This window comes from Nanorana parkeri, unplaced genomic scaffold, assembly GCF_000935625.1.
Source record: "Nanorana parkeri isolate BGI_ZX_2015 unplaced genomic scaffold, ASM93562v1 scaffold1113, whole genome shotgun sequence".
NCBI lineage: Eukaryota > Metazoa > Chordata > Amphibia > Anura > Dicroglossidae > Nanorana > Nanorana parkeri.
Genome location: NW_017307381.1, coordinates 310,996 through 333,020, shown reverse-complemented (window position 1 = coordinate 333,020; position 22,025 = coordinate 310,996). Strand labels below are relative to the sequence as shown.

Genomic DNA, 22,025 nt, shown 5'->3' with positions numbered 1-22,025 from the left:
GGCCTGATGTACAAAGACTCCAAGCTATTCGTACCCGATTCCATGAAGGTACCCATCCTTAAGCTGATGCACGACAATCCGATGGCGGGCCATCCGGGTATGAATAAGTTACAAATTGATGACTTACAGTTGGGATGTGAGCCTATATGCCCTGGTGTCTCTCACATAATGTTCTCCACAGTCTGTTTGACGCGATGTCCACAGCTAGCAGGTGGGAAGAGAGTAGGTGTCTGCCCGGACCGGAGTGGGAAAACGAGGTGTCAGCCGATGTCACAAACTCAGCTGGCCAGGCTGAGCCGCGGCGGCTGAGACGGGAAAGCAGTGAGCCGCGATCGGCTCCGTAGCCCCGGACTCTATGCGTGTGGTTACAGTACTAGATGTGGCTGTCATCGGGCTGTCAGCGTAGTGCACAAGGATGGACCAGTGCGTGGGACAGTGAGGGATCTGTACGGGGGGATGGATCTTGCTGCCTGCAGGATACGGCTACGCGTTTCGAGGAGATTTCCTCTTTGTCAAGCCACAGAAAGTTAACTTGCTTTTCCTGCTAGGATGTGGGGATTCCTTACAAGCGCCTAGGGCCACGAAGCTCCTTGTCTTTCATGTAGCTTTCTATGCCCGGAGGGAAATAATCCTGAGATGGAAGTTGGCTCCCCCCCACCACGGTGGGACAATGGTTACACACAATTGATAGAATGCTCCCTCTCTACAGGCTGACATACATGAGCCGTAATTGTGTGCGCAAATTTGATCGGATTTGGGGAGACTGGGTGGCGGCTAGGGGACTTACCTTGGAGGGTCCGGGCGGAGAGACCTTGCTCCCGCCTGTATCCCCTGAGCAGTGATCCAGCTGTGAGTTGATGAGGGACCTGTGAGATTATATAGGCGGGAAAGGATAGTTTGAGAACATGATCCCTTTGGGAGCGTGCTGTAATGTGCTGCTATTAATTTTCTTGTGCTGTGTGTTGACTGTTGTGTGTTTCAAAACTAATACTTTACCTGTTAAAAAAAAAAAAAGGTGCTCGCCAGGGCTATCCTCTCTCCCGACTCCTATACAATATTGCTATTGAACCGCTATCCCGTTCCCTAGCCTCCAATCTAATATTTAGTGGTTATCAATCCGGTCATTATGATGCTAAATTGACCTTATTTGCAGATGACATCTTGCTACTTCTGTCCGATCCACTGACCCAAATTCCAAACATTCTAAATCACATAAAATTCTATGGTTCCTTCTCTGGCCTTACGATCAATGTAGATAAAAGCAAAATTGTACCTTTGATCCAAGATAAATCTTCTATGAATGTCCTATACTGTGCCCATCCCTCTCTACAGATACAAAAGAGATTCCTTACATATTTGGGTATATGTATTCCCCGCTCGGCTAGAGACCTATACCCCTAAACTGCAAATCAATCAGCAAAATAATACAGGAATTACGCTCATGGCAAGACTATCCAGTTTTTCTCCTGGGCAGATGTCACATAATTAAAATGGTTAGTTTTGCAAGGTTACTTTACCCTCTTAAAACTATACCTGTTCTCCTTAAACATAAGGATATTATTCTATTAAATAAAGCTTCTTCAACTTTTATATGGAGAGGAAAAAAATTGAGTGGCCTTGTGGAAGCTACAAATCCGATCCGGAATGTGGGAGCTAATCTCCCTAACATTAGAATCTATAACCTGGCCAGTCTTTTCTGCCATGTTCGGGATTGGCTACATGATATTTCCTTTTATACCAATACTCCACTCGAAAGCCATCTGGTTGCACCATGGTCCCTTCTTGGTATATTGAACACTCCACTGAACTTACTTCCCAACCTTATTAGAGACACCGTGTTAGCATGGAGAGAAGTCAGGAAAATCTTCAGCGTCTCTACTGCTCTCTCTCCGTTAATGCCCATCAGGTCCCACTATGTCACTACGACCTGGCAATAAATCATTCATTCACCCATTAAACTCGCTTTCATTCTCACACTCTAAATTGTCATTATCCTTCCGCGCCCATACCATCGCAAATTATACCACAACATCCTCCTCTTTCACGCTGTCTCATGTTCGAAGATGGCGGAATTCCTACATATATCTACAGAGGATACCATCTCTTTCATTGAACATGGTTGGATGCAAAACTCTTAACATACCAGTCAAGAATAGTTCCTCTGTCTGGTTGACCTCTTGTCCTAAATGTCACTTCCCCTTACCTGATGTTACACATTTACTATGATCCTACCCTAGTATACAGACTTGTTTGGTCAGATGTAATCTCCTTAATCACTGTTCACTCTGGGAAAACGACCTCTGTTTCCAACCTTAATAGTATGCCACCCCCTCCATCACGTTGGGAACATTTATGTCTACTGACAGCTAAAAAGACAATCCTGAGTAACTGGATACTGCCCAATTCCCCCACAATTGCTACCTTTCGCTCCCTACTACTCAGTTTAATGCTACTAGATAAGTTAGATACCAAATTTAACCAAATGCGCACCCAAAAATTATTTGACACCTGGACATCCTTTATTTCCACAAAACTGTCATTACATCAATTGAAAGATCTGATGTCCATAATTAAACATTCCAAATAGTATCATGAAGCCAAACTAAATACTTATTTTGGAAGTTTGGATGTCCATTGACCTGATCTACCTATATCTCATCCAAGTATTTTGTCACCTTTTATCATTTCCTGCGAAAACCGTCCTAGTTATATAGTTTTCCCCATACATCACTGCATCTTCTAATACTTTGAAACATTGATGTACATCCTTGAGATATTATTCCTATGTTATAACTTTTTCATACTGGTCTGTGCTACTACCCGAATTTCTTCCATTAAAACTGCCTTTCTTATAACTGACTATTGTTAGTAGAGATTCAAAAAGATATTGTGGTTGTTTACATCTTATACACACCAGTACTTGTTCATGAATGTTTGTCTTTATAAATCAATACAAATTATACATACTTTTAAAAAAAAGAAATACTCTTAGTCTGTAATTCCAACAAGGAAACATTTTCTAACCTTCCATACATACTGTATACATCACAAAAAGCAGAATTCAAGAAAAAATTATATGTTTACCTCTGGGGCACGATACGTAATGCACTTCAGCATCCAATCTATAGCAGGAGAGTACAGTGTGAGGTATATAGGAATCTCTACAGCTTGAATCACCAGCTGATTCTGCACCATGTCACTGTGAATCTAAAGGGTAGATAAAAGCACAAGATAGTGTTAGATCAAGTGTAAACATAGGACTTTTTGTACTGCCCACAAACTTGTTTCCTCTAGTAGTACATTGAAAGGCACAAGACTCTATTCCTCAAGGTGTGGGTACAGCAGCCCCCTCTATGAAGTTTGATATTATGCAGATCAATAGGAGGCAACCCCATTTAGTGGCCTTACCCTGCACATGCAACATGGGCTAATGAAGAAGCAAACTGGAAGGAAGGCAACCTTCCAGGAAACATGTTCCAGGTGGAAACCTTCCAGCAACACAAAGTGTGAACTAAAGACCACATAGCAGACCTTATCTGCATACCTGGGAAAATGAAGCATGATACTATAAAGCAATCACTGCTGTTAAAGAATAAGTGTTGATAGAATATGGAGGATTCCAACCCATCAGAAAATATACAATAATTTGGTGATTACATCTAGAGACAATAATTGGTAACAATAAAGGCCGGGGACTCTCCAGGACAACAGAAAGTCTGTCTTCAAAATGGAAGCACTTACTACATCAGTTGTGTGTAAGAAATATTTCTTCAGATGAGAGAGCGAGGGAAGAGTGAGGGTAGGGACCTCATGTCCTCACTAAAATGGGAGGAGGACATGACCATAGGTAAAAAAATAACCTTTTCCTAGTAAAGAAATTAGAAAATGCATGGGAAAAGTTGATTTAAAAACAAAAAGGTTGTCAACTCCTCCTAGCTGAGGTATGGAGACAAGGCAGGCCACTTTCTGCAAGCGTCTTTGCGTGGACATGTGCGGTTACACTCGCTTGTAGCACGTGCATTGTATGCACAGACTCTGGGGCCAGACGGGCCATTTAAACTGTGCTCTCCTGATGTCCAGTGATGAGTGATTGTCAGTTATTGTTCCTAGATCCTGCTCTCCCGTTGTTGCCTTCCGGAGGATTGTCAGCAAGACCAGCACATTAAGCCGGCAGCCTTCAGGCACTCATGCCCTTCCATGCCCTGATCCCCATGTTCCGCTATTCAGGGGGTTTAGGACCGGAGTTGTAGGAAAGGCCTCCTTCGTCACTTCAGGTACGTGACAAAGCATATATATCAAGACGTACCCATTCATTGAATGAGAGCATCTGCTGGTTCTGCCAGTGCATCCTATGTTTTGACTATGAACTTGTCCACTTTTTAACTGTGATGAAATACCATCAGTTCAACATGTGGAGTTATGCACCTTTGACAGATCTGCTGAAACATGTCCTGGTGAAGCAAACATGTATTAATATGTTGATGGCTTAGGAAGCCCAACTGCCAATTCACCACTCTTGGGATCTGAGTGCGCTGGAACCAGACAATACTCCTGAGAAAATATGTGTTCTTGAGCCACAGATAAAAGTACTATTTCTGTGTTTGCAGATGACACTAAGTTATGTAGTGGAATACAGTCCTTACAGGATGTCTCCAACCTACAGGCAGATCTGAATGCTCTGTGTGATTGGGCAACTATTTGGCAAATGAGGTTTAGGCCCCATTCACATGTAGCGACTTATCGCGCGATTTACGCCACAATATCGCGCATTTTTGCAACGCGATATCGCGAGAAGTCACCGGCTAATGATAGTCAATGGAGCTGTCTTAGCTCCATGTCGCAAGTCGCTTCTACAGGACCCTTTTTTCGGCGGATTTTGCTCGATTTTGCTTTTTTCTATGGAGCCCGACGGAGAAGGTTGCGCTACCGTCGCTGGAACGTCGCCCCGAAAGTCGCGCTATCCTGGCAAGGTATGCAAAGGTATGTCGCTACATGTGAATGGGGCCTTAATGTTGATAAATGTAAACTTCTGCACTTGGGGACTGGAAACATGCATGCGTCCTATACTCTAGGGCAGTGGTTCTCGACCTTTCTAGGGCCGGGACCCCTTGGTAACATTTGCCAAGTTGTGGTGACCACCAACGGTAAAATTTAGGCTGCTGCAGCGACATCTGGCGGTGTGGCGGGAGAACCGACACTGCTGCGCTAGGAGAGGGCCGAGGAGGACTCTCACCTAGCATAGCAGAAACCACACAGCGACCCACAGCTTGAGAACCACTGACGTACGCCGTCAGAAAAAAAAAAACACCATAGGAATGCATAGCTAGATTCCTATTGGCTATTTCACTTTGCAATAGCCAATAGCAAACTAGCTATTGCACCCGCCCTCTGCTGCTGTCAATCACTAGAAGAGGACCTGATGGAGAACTTCAGGCCCCTCTCTGCTGATTGGCAGCAGCAGAGGGCGGGTGCAATAGCTAGTTTGCTATTGGCTATTGCAAAGTGAAATAGCCAATAGGAATCTAGCTTTGCATTCCAAATGTGGAAGTTTTTTTCTGACTTCCGGCGGCCCCCAATGTCAGGAAAAAAATAAAGATTTTCGGGAGAAAGTGTTTCTATCCCGGGCGGCCGGGAGCCGCTATCTAATAACAGGAGACTCCCGGGCGACCCCTAACAAATCGCGACCCACAGGTTGAGAACCGTTGCTCTAGGGGGAGTATGTTTGGGGGAGTCAATGATGGTGAAAGATCTGGGTGTTCTGGTAGATCATAGACTCAATAATAGCATGCAATGTCAAGCCGAAGTCTCTAAAGCAAGCAAAATACTTTCTTGTATTAAGAGGGGTATAGACTCCAGAGACAGAGACATAATCCTGCCCCTGTACAAAGCATTAGTAAGACCTCATCTGGAATATGCGGTTCCGTTTTTGGCACCAGTTCACAAAAAGGATGTTGTGGAACTGGAGAAAGTGCAGCGAAGGGCGACCAAACTCATAAGAGGCATTAAGGAACTCAGCTATGAGGAACGATTAGCTGAACTGAATTTGTTTTCTCTGGAGAAGAGGCGCTTAAAGGAGAACTATGGGGTCAGTGTTTTTCCCCATAGTTCTCCTAGGGGTAACGGGAGGACACAAACTAGCGTCCTCCCATTACCCTAAGCTCAGTATACCCCGAGCTACAGCTCGGGATATACTGAGACACCGCGCCTGGAGCGGATCCCGACGTAGATAACGGGATCCGCCCAGCTGCGTGAGTGACAGCTGGCTCTGCCTATCTAGAGGCAGAGCCAGCTGTACCCGCCCCCTCCCCCGTCCGTTCCGCCAGTCAGCGCTGGCAGATCGGAGCGGGGAGAGGGGAATCCAGCCCCTCCCCCTGTCACGGCAGAGAGCCGTGACAGGATCGAGAGGTTATGGGAACCCGGTATGTGTTCCCTCACCTCCCGATCTACTGAGCCGACCTGTGACAGTCTCATTGTCACAGGTCGGCTTAGAACTACGAGGTGAGTGGAAATCACTCATCCCATAGTTCTCCTTTAAGGGTAAACATGATCACCATGTATAAATACATAAATGATCCATATAAAGAACTTGGTGCCAAATTATTCACGTTAAGGTCACTGCAAAGGACAAGGGGGCACTCTTTGCGTCTGTAGGAAAAGAGGTTTAACCTTTGCTTACGAAAATGATTCTTCACAGTTAGAGCTGTGGAAACGTGGAATAGACTCCCCCAGGAGCTTGTTCTAGCTAGCTCGGTTAATTGTTTTAAAAAACATCTGGATGTATTCCTAAATGCACAGAATATTACTGGATATTGAGTTCTTAGAGGTATATTAAGCATCAGAGATTGTTGATCCAGGGAATATCCGATTGCCTTATGGGATCAGGAAGGAATTTTTTCCCCTATGTGAGCAAATTGAACCATGCTTTATAGGGGTTTTTTTGCCTTCCTCTGGATCAACATTGGGTAATTGTGGGCATAGTGTTCTGTTTAGGCTTTTCTTGTTTTGTTTTTTTGTTTGTTTTTTCTTTGTATCTCTATAGGTTGGACTCGATGGACTTTCGGTGTCTTTTTTCAACCTGACTAACTATGTAACTATGTAACCTGCATCCTCAGAACTTTAAACCCGAGTTGATCCAAAAGCAATGGCCCAATTTGCTCTAATAGGGAAAACAAATCCTTCCCAATGCCCTAAAATAATCAGACACTGCCTCTATTAACAATCTACAGTGTTGTTATACTCTATATCTACAGAGTTTGCTAAAGCTAGCTCCCGTGAAACTATTTTCCACATTTGCACAGTTCTTTTTGTAAAAAGGCATTTCTGCATGCAGAGGTTAAACCTTTTTATCCTCCAGACACAAAGAACACCACCTTTAATTTGCAATGATCTTAATGAAGAACCTTGCACCAAGTTTATGATTTTTACAGGGAGGCTTGTCAAACATCTTGGAGGACTTAGCACTCTGTAACTGCCAAGTCCTGGCTTAAATCTTCGGCTTGAAGATGCAAGGGCTTCACAAAGGCCTCCTGAGCAGGAAAGAAAGGTCTATGCAGGTAAAAAAAAAGTTGTAATCTAAATATGTATTTTTCTTGTGACCAGCTGCAAAAGTAGATTTTTGTTCTTAGGTTTAGATATCCTTTAAGACACTAAGCCAAATTGCCTATTTTGCATGTGACAGGGTATAGCTACTAGATAGGGCTGTACCGTAATGATCTGTATAGTGTCCAGCCCCCGAGAGGCAGTAGCTATACCTACTAAATCTAACCTAATAAAATCTTGTATTTACCAATGAACACTGGTAGAAACAAACTTATGGGCTCCAAAAGTAAGAATAGCTTAAATAGGCAAAAATAGTAAACAAGGGGGTGATATGTCTTTGAATACTTCCTTTATATCTACACATGTATTAGATCAAAGTAGGTAATTTTACTTCATTTTGTTCTCGATTTTATCTTTGTTGGTTAACCACAGCTTATTTGAACTGAAGATTGTTTTTGTTTAAAAAAAAAAGTATATATATATATATATCTCACAAATACATTCACACAGTAGATATACTGTAGAGGGCGGCACGACTGGGTCTTCGGAAGCCGATATATCTCGCCACTGTTTGGGTTGTGATCCCTTTAAGGGGCACCAGAGGGTTAATCTTCCTGCCAAATGAAGCAGTTTAAAAGTCAATAACTCCAGAGAGGAGTGTGGGTGTTGTTAGGAGAAAGGTGTCAGCTGTGATTTCATTTTGTTACTGTGCTGAAGATAGGGCCTTTGTTTTGAATTTTGGCTTAAGTTAAGCTTTCATTTGGTTTTTCACCTTTGATTGCCTAAAAAGAGGAAACATAAAATAAAAGCCTATGTTTATAAAAAGACCCTGTGTGAGTGCTCTGTAAGCTCCCCAACTTTACAACAGACAAATATATACACATACACAAACATTTACCAGTGGAATCCCACACCTGCCGTAGTAGACGTAGGATCTATAGGCAATCCCATTTATCAAGGAATAAGAAATGCAAGTTGCAGCACTCAAGATTTTGTTTACTACAGTTCAAACTGCAATTGTTTTGGCCAGGAACACTCCTCAGTGTTCCTGGCCAAAAAAAAAGAATGATCCATTCAGTACTAAAGCAGAAGTAAAGGTAGGTTTTGCCTCAAAGTGCACCCTTCTCTAGCACTGTCGGCTCAATTGATCTTCAGTCTCCCACTCTGTCCCCCACCATCACCATCTCCACTGCCCACACTTCCGGGTTACGAGGCATCCTCTTTGGCCACAGTCCTCAATCTCTTTTTCTGCAGCCGCTGTTATGAATGAACAGGAAGCCTCTATACTGAGTGCTCCTGTCCATTAATAAATGGTGGATATAGTATGAGTTACTAAGTCCACAATCATGAATGAACAGGCAGTGATGAAAGAGCACTTCCTGCTCATTCATAATTGGGGACACAGTAAACATACTATGTCTGTCAGAACTATTGGGCAGAAAGGAATCAATTTAAAAAGGTATATACATATTATTTTGCAGATTTGTATATGGGCATCATGGAAGCCATTTTGTCTGTCTGTTAGAAGGTGAATGCAAGCTTATATTCTTAGACAAAGACTCTTACAGACAATTTTTAGAGTCTTACTACATTCATTCTCAGGTCGTAAATTATGGGGTCCCAGACAAGAAACACAAGATAAGGACTGACCATGGTGCCAGGCTGTGTTATAATGAGATTGATGACATTCATGTCTCGATTTCAACAATGGACAAGACATTGGAATGTTTAATTTTTTTTTCTCTCTCTCATTACTGGACAAAGGGGCTCATTTAAAAGTTGCCTGATGAAACTTTACTATTCATTGCAGTGATTATCTTAGCAATAATTCTATTGCATTATTATATTATATAATAATGCATCTATATGCCTACTTAATTGAATAGTTTCAAGTAAAAATATTACATTATACATGTACTTTTATAATATCCAAACTGTAGTCATATATATTGTTCGAATGTACCCATTGAAATATATTAGTATGTATTATTAATATGGGGGGGTTTATATTTTAAGTACATAGAATTAGGTTGATATACCAATGTATTTTATCAGTGAAACTAGATGTGGAGAACTACTGTGTCTTGGTGTTAAATTACTTCACTTTAAAGGTATTTGAGAAAGAATGTTAATTGCTTTGGTTTAGACTTTCTTAAAGTTGCAAATCCACAAAGAGACGGTCAGGCGGACAGAGGCTGACATGGGATAGTTCACCCTATTGAATTTATGATTTTGTCCAAAGCTTAGGTCAGAGGTTATCCTTCAACAAGATCTTTAGAAAATAGTAGAATTTAATTAAACTACCCAAACTTTTATACAGTCCAATAGTGCACTCTTCTGGTGATGGCGAGGAAGAGGTGCATAATAAAATGATGTAATCTGACGCCTCATTACAATTGGTTACCCAATGGTGCAGACAGAGAGTACTATATCATACAATCAGGAAGGTTTTGAAGTGTATCTGTAAAAATAAAAAATCATAAAAACACAAATAAAAATGACGTCTACAAAAAGATGCAGGTTAAAATTAATATTTAACCTAGTTGGTTGCTAAAGTGTATTTTCAATGTTTGCAGTCACATTTGAGAAAGCCCCACAATATATTTGTTATGTTTTCCTATTCACACAGCATACCTAAAAAAAAAAATAGAAACAAATATTTCTTACCTTTAGGCCTGTGTTGGCTTTTACAAGTTTCTCAATTTCCAAATGACAAGATACACAGAGGGTTAATTATGTTCCAAGGAAAGGACAAATAGGGTAGGGGACAACGGACAACCTTGTCTCGTCCCGTTCCCTATTGTGAAGTCCTGAGAGAAGGCGTCTGTGGTCTTGACTCGTGCAGTCGGGTGAGAGTATAGAGCCTGAATCCATACCATCATTCTGCCCTGAAGGCCCACATGTCTGAGTACTGCAAAGAGGAAGTCCCAAGCGACCCTGTCGAATACCTTCTTCGCATCCATGGATAACATCAGTAGGTCAACATCTTTGGTTTTGGCCCAATGTAATAGGTTGGGTTATCTTTCGACTCACAACCGGGAATAAATCACGATTGTGAGGGGCTGATTAAGTCCGATAGATGCGGGAGAAGGCGATTCGACAGGATCTTCGCAAAGAGCTTAAGATCCACGTTTAGGAGGGATATTGGTCTGTACGAGGAGCAGAGCTGTGGGTCCTTCCCTTCTTTCGGGATGACTGTGATGTGTGCCGATAGAGCACTTTTAGGTGGTGGGTGAGCGTGGTCTATGGAGTCGAAGGCTTTCAGGAAGTGGGGGTTTAACAGCTCTGGGAAGAGTTTATAGTATTGTGAGGTAATCCCGTGTTGGAGTCTAGGATATACGAGTCAATGTTGTCAGTTTGGGAAGAGTTCGGTTCAGTCTAGGGGCGCCTAGGGGATATGTTGTATAGAGACTGGTAGTAATCCTTGAAGCTGGCAGCTATATCAGGGGGTGAGCTCATTGGTATTCCCTCTGTTTGTTTGATGCAGTGAATGTGGGAAGTGCCTTTGTGGGATTTGACTGCTCTCGCCAGTAATTTGCCACATTTGTCCCCTCCCTCATAAGAGTCCAGTTTTTAGTGTAAAGGCCTGACGGATTTTATAGCTAATCAGGCGACGCAGGTCATATCTCATGTCCGTCAGTTCCTGTAGTGTAGCGGCCGCCAGTGATTGTTTGTGTAGTTGTTCGAGTTTGGCTATACGTGTCGAAAGGGAGAGAATGGTGGCTTGCCTCTGGCGTTTCAGTTGCGCAGCGTATTCAATGAGTCTGCCTCTAATATAGCATTTGTGAGCTTCCCAAACAATCGTTACATAGTATTTGGGGTTGAATAAAGACATACGTGCATCAAGTCCAACCCATATAGGTCCACACATCATCTCATTATTAGGGATACTGGTATCCCTGGATATTACGGTCCGTCAAGAAATTGTCCAAACGTTTCTTGAACAAATCTACACTCTTGGCTGAAATCACTGTCGATGGCAGTGAGTTCCAGACCTTAAACGCTCTTACTGTAAAGAACCCTCTTCGCCCATTGTGCTGGAATTTTTTCTACACCAACTTTAGGTGGTGGCCTCTAGTCTTTGTAATGGAGTTAATCTCAAAAAGTTTGTTGCCAATGTTGCTGTCACCATTGAACATCTTGTACATGAAAATCATATCCCCCCTTAATCTCCTTAATTCCAGCGTAAACATGTTTAAGGTCAGAAGCCTTGTCTCATAGCTCTGGTCCTCCATTCCCCTAATTAGTTTTGTTGGCCTCCGCTGGACTCTCTCCAGTTCAAGGACATCCCTTCTCAGTACCGGCGACCAAAACTGGACTGCGTACTCCAGATGTGGCCGAGCCAACAATCTATATAGAGGCACAATTATAGACTTGTCCCTGCAATACATCTCCTTCTTAATACAGGACAAGACACTGCTAGCTTTGTTTACCGCAGCTTGGCACTGCAAGCTACCATTCAGTTTGTGGTCTACAATGACCCCCAAATCTTTTTCTATTTCTGACTTCCCTAGCGGCATACCCATGATTGTATAGCCTATTTGTTTATTTTTATGTCCAAAGTACATTAAGTACATTAAACCTCATCTGCCATAGTATTGCCCACTCCCCTATTTTATCCAGGTCCTCCTGCAATGTTATATTGTCACGATCCGTTTCTAGTACCCTCCCTATTTTTGTATCGTCTGCAAACACGGAAACATGGCTATTGGGTGTGTGTCTTCTCTAGCATTGTGGAGGAAGTATTCCTGTAAGTCTGTTTTTATCTTGTGTGTAATAGCGACGTCCGCTAAAAGGGAGGGGTTCAATCTCCAGGTCGAGGGTGGTGGGGGACGGGACAAAAAAGATAGGGTGGCCATGATAGGTGCGTGGTCCGAAATGGTGATTTGTCCAATCTGGGCCGATCTCAAGGACGGTAGATTTGGTTGGGAAATGAATATGTAATTTATCTTGGAATATTTGTCGTGGAGGGTTGAATAAAACGTGTAGGCTCTCCAGGTATCAAAAAGCCGGAGGTCGGCCAGTCGACGTTTCAGAAATTTGAGAGTGCGGTAAGGAAGTGAGGTCTTACGGTCAGAGGTATATAGTAGCGGGTTCAGGGGGGCATTGAAGTCCCCTCCTAATATCACCATACCTTCCGCAAAGTCCGTCAATTTGGAGAGAAATGTGGATAGACCCCAGGTGTCCCCTGTGGCGGTACCAGGCCTAAAAAGGTAGTCTAGCAGTGGGGTATAGTAGGAAGTCACCAGGCAAGTAGGGGATTGAGAACAACGGTATGCCTGTGACCTCACTCGGGGGGGGGTATTAGTGTGATTGACCAAGAACAAGTCCGACACCAAGTGGACCCTCAATAGGAGCAGAATGTACCCACAAGGATGTGAGCAGCCATCATCGTAGAGTGCGTTGCGGCTGTGCACAAATCCGTGGGTAAGTCGTTAATGATTTTCACCGCAAAAATGCAGTGGGTGTATTTGTCATTAAATTTCAACCGGTAAAACAGTAGGTTCAGGGGTAAGTTACTGAAGACATGGCATATATCCAGTGTACTGGGGGGTGGTAGAAGGGATGAAGGGGATGAGGGAGGCCCCGGGTATGGGGGGGGTCTAAGGGCGTGTCCTTACCCACCCCATCCAGGAGAACAGCACCATCCCAGTGCAATAGATAGCTTTTGTCTCATGCATGTCTGCATGCCGATGGTCCATCGCGGCCATTCCTATAGTAAGTCTACTAAATGATAAGCCCAGGTGGTGAGGTTAGGCCTCAACGGAACATCGGCATGCAAGATAATGGGGAAACGGTGGGATTAACCATTGCAAACATAACAGTGCAATATCTATCGGCATGGCAAATAGAATGGAAAACCCTTAAACCTGTGCGTCAGGGGGAGAGCAGCGCTCGTCTCACCACCCCAGCCCTCAGGCGTAGGGTCAGGCGGAGGCGATCAAGCAAGGGACGGAGGGCCCTTCTTTGTTGAAATGTTAGGGCTGAGAGATCCTGAAATAGCTGCAGTTCATGGCCCTAAAAGAGAATCGGAGTTCTCGCCCTCGCTCTTTGCAGGATCTCCTCTTTGAGCGGGTAGCTTTGTTGGCAACAGATTATGTCGCGGGGTAGGCCATCCGGGGCCAGGCGCGGGAGAAGAGCTCGGTGCACCTTGACAAAGTCTATCGGGGACTCCGAAGAGCGGTCTAGGAGGCCGTTGAAGATCGATTGTAGGGCTAGGTGTACACCCTCTGCGGGTACCGTCTCCGGTATGCCCCGTACTCAGATGTTCGAACGGCGGCCCCCTATTGTTTAGGTCAGCGATGGCGAACCTTTTTGAGCCCGAGTGCCCAAAATGGATCACTAAACCAACTTAAGTGTCCCAAAGTGCCAACCCTGAACTTCGACCCAAATACTGATGATTTCTTTTACAAAGACACTTCATACCACTGTTTGAACGAATTATGTGCTCTTAGGTGGGCTCTGCGGTTGTCTGTATGGGCTCTTGGGGGCTGTGCAGCTTACAGTTGGTCCATATGTGCTCCTAGGTGGGCTCTGCAGTTGTGCAGCTTCAAGGTGGTCCATAAATGGTCTTAGGTGGGCCCTGCAGTTGTCGGTATTGGCTCATGGGGGCTGTGCAGCTTCAAGGTGGTCCATAAGTGCTCTTAGGTGGGCTCTGTATTTGTCTATATGGGCTCTTGGGGGCTGTGCAGCACACAGGTGGTCCATATGTGCTCCTAGGTGGGCTCTGCAGTTGTTTGTATGGGCTCTTGGGGGCTGTGCAGCTTCAAGGTGGTTCATAAGTGCTCTTAGGCGGGCTCTGTATTTGTCTGTATGGGCTCTTGGGAGCTGTGCAGCTTACAGGTGGTCCATATGTGCTCCTAGGTGGGCTCTGCAGTTGTCTGTATGGGCTCTTGGGGGCTGTGCAGCACACAGGTGGTCCATATGTGCTCCTAGGTGGGCTCTGCAGTTGTCTGTATGGGCTCTTGGGGGCTGTGCAGCTTCCAGGTGGTCCATAAGTGCTCTTAGGTGGGCTCTGTGGTTGTCTGTATGGGCTCTTGGGGACTGTGCAGCATTCAGGTGGTCCATATGTGCTCCTAGGTGGGCTCTGCGGTTGTTTGTATGGGCTCTTGGGGGCTGTGCAGCTTCAAGGTGGTCCATAAGTGCTCTTAGGTGGGCTCTGTATTTGTCTGTATGGGATCTTGGGGGCTGTGCAGCTTCAAGGTGGTCCATAAGTGCTCTTAGGTGGGCTCTGTATTTGTCTGTATGGGATCTTGGGGGCCGTGCAGCTTCAAGGTGGTCCATAAATGCTCTTAAGTGGGCTAGATGGGCCCTGCAGTTGTGTATGGGCTGGAGGGGGGATGGGCTGTGCAGCGTCCAGGTCATCTAAAAGTGGTGGTCCTTAAGTGGTCTCTAAGGAGGGCTATACGGCTCCTAAGGGCAGATCCAGCTTTCTAATTAGAAGGCCGCTCGCTGCTGGCTAGGGCCCTGAGGGGCCCCTGCGAGCGGCCGTCTAATAAGCTCTCCTATGTCTGAGGTAATGGCGCCAATGCTAGAGCACATGCACCTCACATACCTTGTTAGTCGTTGACGTCACTGCGCCTGCGCGGCTCCAGGTACGGCGGACCTGGGCTCACGTGCCAGCAGAAACAGCCCCGCGTGCCCACTCTGGCACGCGTGCCATAGGTTCGCCACCGCTGGTCTAGGTCCTCAATGTGTCTCTGCATTTCAATCATGGTGCGAGTAGACATTGCTGTAAAGTCTTGCAATGCCCCTAGGGCATGATCCCGCTCCTCACCTGCGCTCTCCACTGCACTTAGCCTGCGGCCTACGTCCAGGATGTCTTTTCGGAGTTTACGGACATCTTGATGTCACCTGCAATCGATGAAAGTTCCGCTTTCGTTGGGAGTTGTTTCAAGTAGGTAGAGAGGGCTTCGTCACTCTGATGCTGGGACCCCGGGCCGTTCTTTGGATCTGGATGGATCCGTGTGTGGAGGTAGACGCCATGTTGGAGGAGCGCGGGTCCGAGGCCTCCACTCTCGGCCGGAAGATGTCCGGGATTTGCTTGTGTAGCTGGGTCCCCAATGGCTCTGGCAGCGGTAAGGAAGGTATAGGCTTGCCAATTTTTACCATGTTGAGCGGAATAGGGTGAAAAGAGTAAGTGAGGTGTTCTTGGTGTCGGAGCTAAGCGTTTACGCAGCCATCTTGTCCAAAGCGTAAGCCATGCCCCCCCCCCCATCCCCCAATGTTCCTAGAGATTCAAAGGCAACTTTCCCATTACGGCCTTGTTTAACAACTAAACTCTAAACTCACAGTGTTATGTAACTTTAATCTTAAGATATGTGCCTTACTTGCTTGTCAATATAATGTTTGAGATTTTATTATACTTTTTTTTCTCCTTCTTATGCTATCATATTGCCCCTAGACGTATTGTCTATATTGCAACCTTTGGTATGATGCAATATACAGGCCTTAAGTCTGCTGTTACTTTTAACTATATTTTGTTAAAACCGATATTCAGATGCCATGATACCTTCTGACACATCAGCTGTCTTCAAACTGTAAGTCTCATTGTCCTTTTTTCACACATCATTACACATCATCAATTCCAGGGTAGTAGCGCTCCTACAGCTTGTTTGTTTTTATGGGTTCTTGTGCTTAATTGGCTGGTTACAACTCCGTCTTTTAAGAAGGATGCATTGAAGAATTGAATTGCTTAATAGATTTTGAAAAATATACTTTTCAACATAGGGGAATCTTGGAGAAATATTTTTGAATTTGGGAAAAATGGCTTTCGTCCATTTATTATTCTAAACCTCTGAGCATAATTATGTATACCTTCACGTGTATGTGTAGAAGTTTCTTATGATGAAGATAATTTTGGAATGTGTTTAGAAGTCACCTGTGCTAAGAAATAAAAACTGTATAATTATGTTAGTTTATTATTTGTTTCTATTTCTTCGGCTGTAAGGATTCCGTCGCTGCGTTCCTCCGTGGAACGCAGCAACCTATGGCGTGTCATGTGTAAGAATTGCCGCTGCGCTGAACGATGGAACGCAGTGGTCAGGTGACGTCACACGGTTCCTCCCCCCGAACTTCCTGAGCATTGCACGACGTTCAACTATTGCAGAGTGAGCGCCCTGCAACGCTCGAACCCCAGAGACAGCCTCCATATCACCTCAGCCTGTGACTACTCCTCGGTGGAACACTGAAATAACTGTCATTTATCACTATCAATAGCTTGTGGTAGATTGAAGGGGACGTCTTATGCTAGAGGTGTGCTACGCTCCCAATACATGCATTAACCTACTAGGGATCAGAGAACACGTTCAAGTAGGACTACCGGAACGGGTTCCCAACTGTTCATTTGTGTACAATCGTTTTTGGGTATATATACAAACTTATGATGTCATATGATGTTAGAATCCCAAAGTCTCCGCTTGAAAGTTTGAGAGTGATGCCTGGGATTCGGTACTGATTGCCCCATTCACACCTTACCTCTGATTCCTGACACCTCTGAAAGTTACGTGTAAAAAAAAAAAAAAAAAGTAACATTTAAAAAAAAAGTTTAAAATCCCCTGCCCCCATGTACATACAAACACAAACACACGTAGGGTGCACCTTTGTGCAAAAATGAAAATTGTGCCACACGTTACATATGTCGGAATGAGGGCAATACTTCTAGGACCATCAATCACTGTTAACACTAAGTTGATGAGCAGTAAAAGCTTTTAAAGGGTCGCCTACGGGAGATTTTGGGTATTGTAGTTTTTTGCGGTTTCACAGGTGCAAGCAAATTTAAAGCTTGACATGTTTGGTATCAATTTAACGGACGTGACCCCCATCTTTTATATTTTACCAAAAAATTGGATATAATTTTCTGTTTCCTTTTAGTGTATTTTATCCTAAAAATACTGATATGATAAACATTTGCGCAAATACCGTGCAACATAAAAAATTGCAACTAACTTTTTTTATTCTACAAGGCCTCTGCTTTCAAAAAATAAATAATTGTTTGGTTTTAAGCTGTTTTGTAGCCCAAAATTCTAAATTTATCATGTGTGAGTCTAGAGAAACTAAATGCAAATACATCTTCAGGACTCAGTTAGCAGAGCTAACTGTAGAGCGGGGGAGCTACTGCTTTTTACAAGTGATCTCAGATCACTTGTAAAAAATGATCAGCCATCATAACATAGTATAGAAGATTGAAGAAAGACCAAGGTCCATCCAGTTCAACCTATGTATGCGAGTGTGTGTGCATTTATCTTGCTCTAACACTTCCCATATGCCTGTAGATTCTTTGAAGGAAGAAATTCATCCAGAAGTTTCTTGAATGTAAAAAAGTAAAAAATAATACAATTAAAAAGTTAAAAATAAAAAAATTAAGTGATAAAGTAAAACAAAATTGAAACCAACGCTGGCCCCGCCGTAAATAAGGGAAAATTGAATTACCGGCTCAAATCTGGCCCCCTCTCCCCACATTCCCTCCCCCAGCGCTATACTTACCTTTCGGTGCATGGTACTTCCCCTCTGCCTGTACAGGTGTACTATCTGTACTCCATACTGTCGTCCAGCACAGCCCTGCCCTATGGAGTTTGCACGCAAATTGCCAGCACACGTTGGTCAGTGCGGGCAGGTGACCACGCTGACCAATGAGAAGCACTTATTTGCATGGTTAAAATTATTTTGTCATGAGGGACAAGTAGATTGACATGAGGGACAAGTAGATTGTCATGAGGGACAAGTAGATTGTCATGAGGGACAAGTAGATTGGGCCTCCCGCTTTAGTCTTTGGACAAGTAGTTTTTTTTTTTTTTATTTCCACACCCCTGAGGACTAGATGGCCTACACCTGCGAGCACTCGAATAAATTAGCCATGCTATAGCCAGATTAATGTTCCTAACTGTCACAGACACTTAAATGACTGGAATGGTACTGACTGACTGGCAGAAAGCAAATGTGGTACTAATATACAAAAAGGGTCAAGATGTATACCAGGTAACTATAGCCTTATCAACCTTATATCAATAGTTTGTATTGAGAGTTTAGGTATTTGAGGCAATGGTAAGGGATAATATTAATAAATGTCCTGTGGTATCATGAGAAACATCATGGATTTATTAAGGACTGTTCTTGTCTAACCTACCGCCTTCCAGAAGGCGATAATAAACAGCCAATTTCCTAAATTCTCCAAAGTTCTAAGTGGTTTACCTTATTCATAAACAATATAGAATTTGAAATAAATAGCTCATTCTCAGTTTTTCCTCATAATACAAAGTTATGTGGAGCAATAACTTCACAACTAGACATATAATCACTGCACTAAGACATTGATAAAATTGATGAGTGGGCAGCAACATGGCAGATGTGAATCATATTGATTATTAGTGAATAAATATTGATACATGTTAAGTTATGCACTCGGGAGCCAAGAACATGCATACAAATTACACTCTAGAAGATTCTCTGCTGTGAAAGATTTGGGGGTCCTTATAAACCACAGATGCCAATGCAATACCAAGCTGTAGCTATCAAAGCGAGCAGAACAATATCCTGTAGGGATGCACCAATACCATTTTTTCCAGACTAGGCACAAGTACTGATATTTTTCCTCAAGTACTCACCGATAAAAATTATCAATACCTTTTTTTTGTGTCATGTGAGAGTTTTTCTAAAACAATACAGACTGATGTGGAGTGCCAGGGCCTGGTCACGGCTGCAACCTAACTCTAAACTATGAAAGTCTCCATCTTGGAGCACATGGGGGCAGAAGATTTCAAATTGGGTGCAGGTTTGTCAGGAGGAAGCCCGACCTCCCTTAAAGGCACAGGAACACACAAGGGATCCCGCACATCCCAATGGCAGCTGACGACCCCCATGCATCACTGCACCAAATCAGTCAAGCAAAACAAATGACAAATGCACTCAACAATTCGTCACCAGCTATACAGTAAGGTGCACACAAAATGGGCTTTAAACAGTAAAACAGTAGAAAGTTATCATGGCACACTCACAAGCCAGCATGTAAAAAAACTCGTCTCACCACTAAGGTTAATAACAGAGGTTTGGATACACGTCTTCTGCAGAAAATGTGAAAGCCGCACAGCCGCGCCAAGGCACCTCTTATAGTGCGGCCTTGGCCTCCATGTGCTCCAAGATGGAGACTCTCATAGTTTAGAGTTAGGCCCGCACTATAAGAGGTGCCTTGGCGCGGCTGTGCGGCTTTCACATTTTCTGCAGAAGACGTGTATCCAAACCTCTGTTTTTAACCTTAGTGGTGAGACAAGTTTTTTTACATGCTGGCTTGTGAGTGTGCCATAACTTTCTACTGGCGCTGTAATCAGCCGCAAGGTCCACAGAAGGCTGCTGTGATGTCCCCAGCAAGCGCAGAACACTTGTTTCAAAATATAAAGCGCTATCGGTGCTTAGTATCGTGGCGTTTTCACGAGTACTCGTGAAAATGCCCACTATTGGAACCGATACCTGTATCAGCATACATGCATCCCTACTATCCTGCATTAAAAGAGGGATAAAACATAATTCTACTACTTTATAAAACACTGGTTCAAAGATAGACTACAAAGATGTAACTTGTTCTCCTTAGGGAAGAGATGTCTAAGAGGAGATATGATTTCAATTTACAAACATATCAATGTTGATGGGAATAAACTGTTTAAACTAAGACCTCTGAAGAGGACACAACAAGAAGTTGGATGAGAAGCGGTCAACTAAGTTAACCATTGGGCACTATATACTGAATTAATCAGTGGGCACAGATTACGGAGTTAACCACTGTCACTGTATATTGAGTTAACCACTGAACAATCTATACTGAAAGAACCACTGGACACTGTATGTGGAGTTAAACACTAGGCACTATATAGTGAATTAAAGTAGAATTATACCTTGGGAGGTTTTTTTTTTTGCATATACACTATATTGCCAAAATTATTGGGAAACCTGCCTTTACACGCACATGAACTTTAATGGCATCCCAGTCTTAGTCCGTACGGTTCAATATTGAGTTGGCCCACCCTTTGCAGCTAGAACAGCTTCAACTCTTCAGGGAAGGCGTCCACAAGATTTAGGAGTGTGTCTATGGGAATGTTTGACCATTCTTCCAGAAGCGCATTTGTGAGGTCAGGTACTGATGTTGGACGAGAAGGCCTGGCTCGCAGTCTCCGCTCTAATTCATCCCAAAGGTGTTCTATCGGTTTGAGGTCAGGACTCTGTGCAGGCCAGTCAAGTTCCTCCACCCCAAACTTGCTCATCCATGTCTTTATGGACCTTGCTTTGTGCACTGGTGCGCAGTCATGTTGGAACAAGAAGGGGCCACCCCCAAACTGTTCTCACAAAGTTGCGAGCATGAAATTGTCAAAAATGTCTTGGTATGATGATGCCCTAAGAGTTCCCTTCACTGGAACTAAGGGGCCAAGCCCAACTCCTGAAAAACAACCCCACACCATAATCCCCCCTGCACCAAACTTTACACTTGGCACAATGCAGTCAGGCAAGTACCGTTCTCCCGGCAAACGCCAAACCCAGACATGTCCATCGGATTGCCAGACAGAGAAGCGTGATCCGTCACTACAAAGAACACGTCTCCACTTCTCTAGAGTGCAGGGGTGGCATGCTTTACACCACTGCATCCGATGCTTTGCATTGCACTTGGTGATGTAAGGCTTGGATGCAGCTGCTGGGCCATGGAAATTCATTCCATGAAGGTCTCTACGCACTGTTGTTGTGCCAATCTGAAGGCCACACGAAGTTTGGAGGTCTGTAGCTATTGACTCCGCAGACAGTTGGCGACTTCTGCGCACTGTGCGCTTCAGCATGCGCTGACCCCGCTCTGTCATTTTAAATGGCCTACCACTTTGTGGCTGAGTTGCTGTTGTTCCCAGTTGCTTCCACTTTGTTATAATACCACTAACACAGTTGACCACAGAATACAGGTGAAACTCGAATAATTAGAATATCGTGCAAAGTTCATTTATTTCACTAATGCAACTTAAAAGGTGAAACTAATATATGAGATAGACTCATTACATGCAAAGCAAGATAATTCAAGCCGTGATTTGTCATAATTGTGATGATTATGGCTTACAGCTCATGAAAACCCCAAGAACCCCAAATCCACAACCTCAAAAAAGTCGATTATTACATGCAATCAATAAAACAAGGATTGTACATAGAACAATATCGGACCTCTTAAAAGTACAAGCATGCATATGTACTCAGTACTTGGTTTGGGCCCCTTTTGCAGCACTTACTGCAATTACTTTTGCATGGTATTCTAATTTCACCTGTATGTAGTAGCAAGGAAATTTCACGGAACACCTGAATCCAATGTTTTGGAGGGCGTCCCAATACTTTTGGTAATCTAGTATGTATGTATGTATGTATATATACACACTTTTATTTTATTAATAGCATGATTGTATAAAATACATTTTATATTATCGAAACAACTATCCATAAATGATTATAAACACTTTTATATATATATA

General features: G+C 43.7%; 1 protein-coding gene across 1 annotated transcript in view; it reads right to left on the bottom strand.

The window, feature by feature from the left end:
* LOC108796423 (UPF0505 protein C16orf62-like) overlaps positions 1 to 22,025 on the bottom strand; it is a 503,129-nt gene that overhangs the window by 248,121 nt on the left and 232,983 nt on the right. Inside the window, exon 15 of the mRNA XM_018567896.1 lies at positions 3,085 to 3,207. Within this exon, the coding sequence (XP_018423398.1) occupies positions 3,085 to 3,207 (123 nt within the window). The remainder of the gene's footprint in view (positions 1 to 3,084; positions 3,208 to 22,025) is intronic.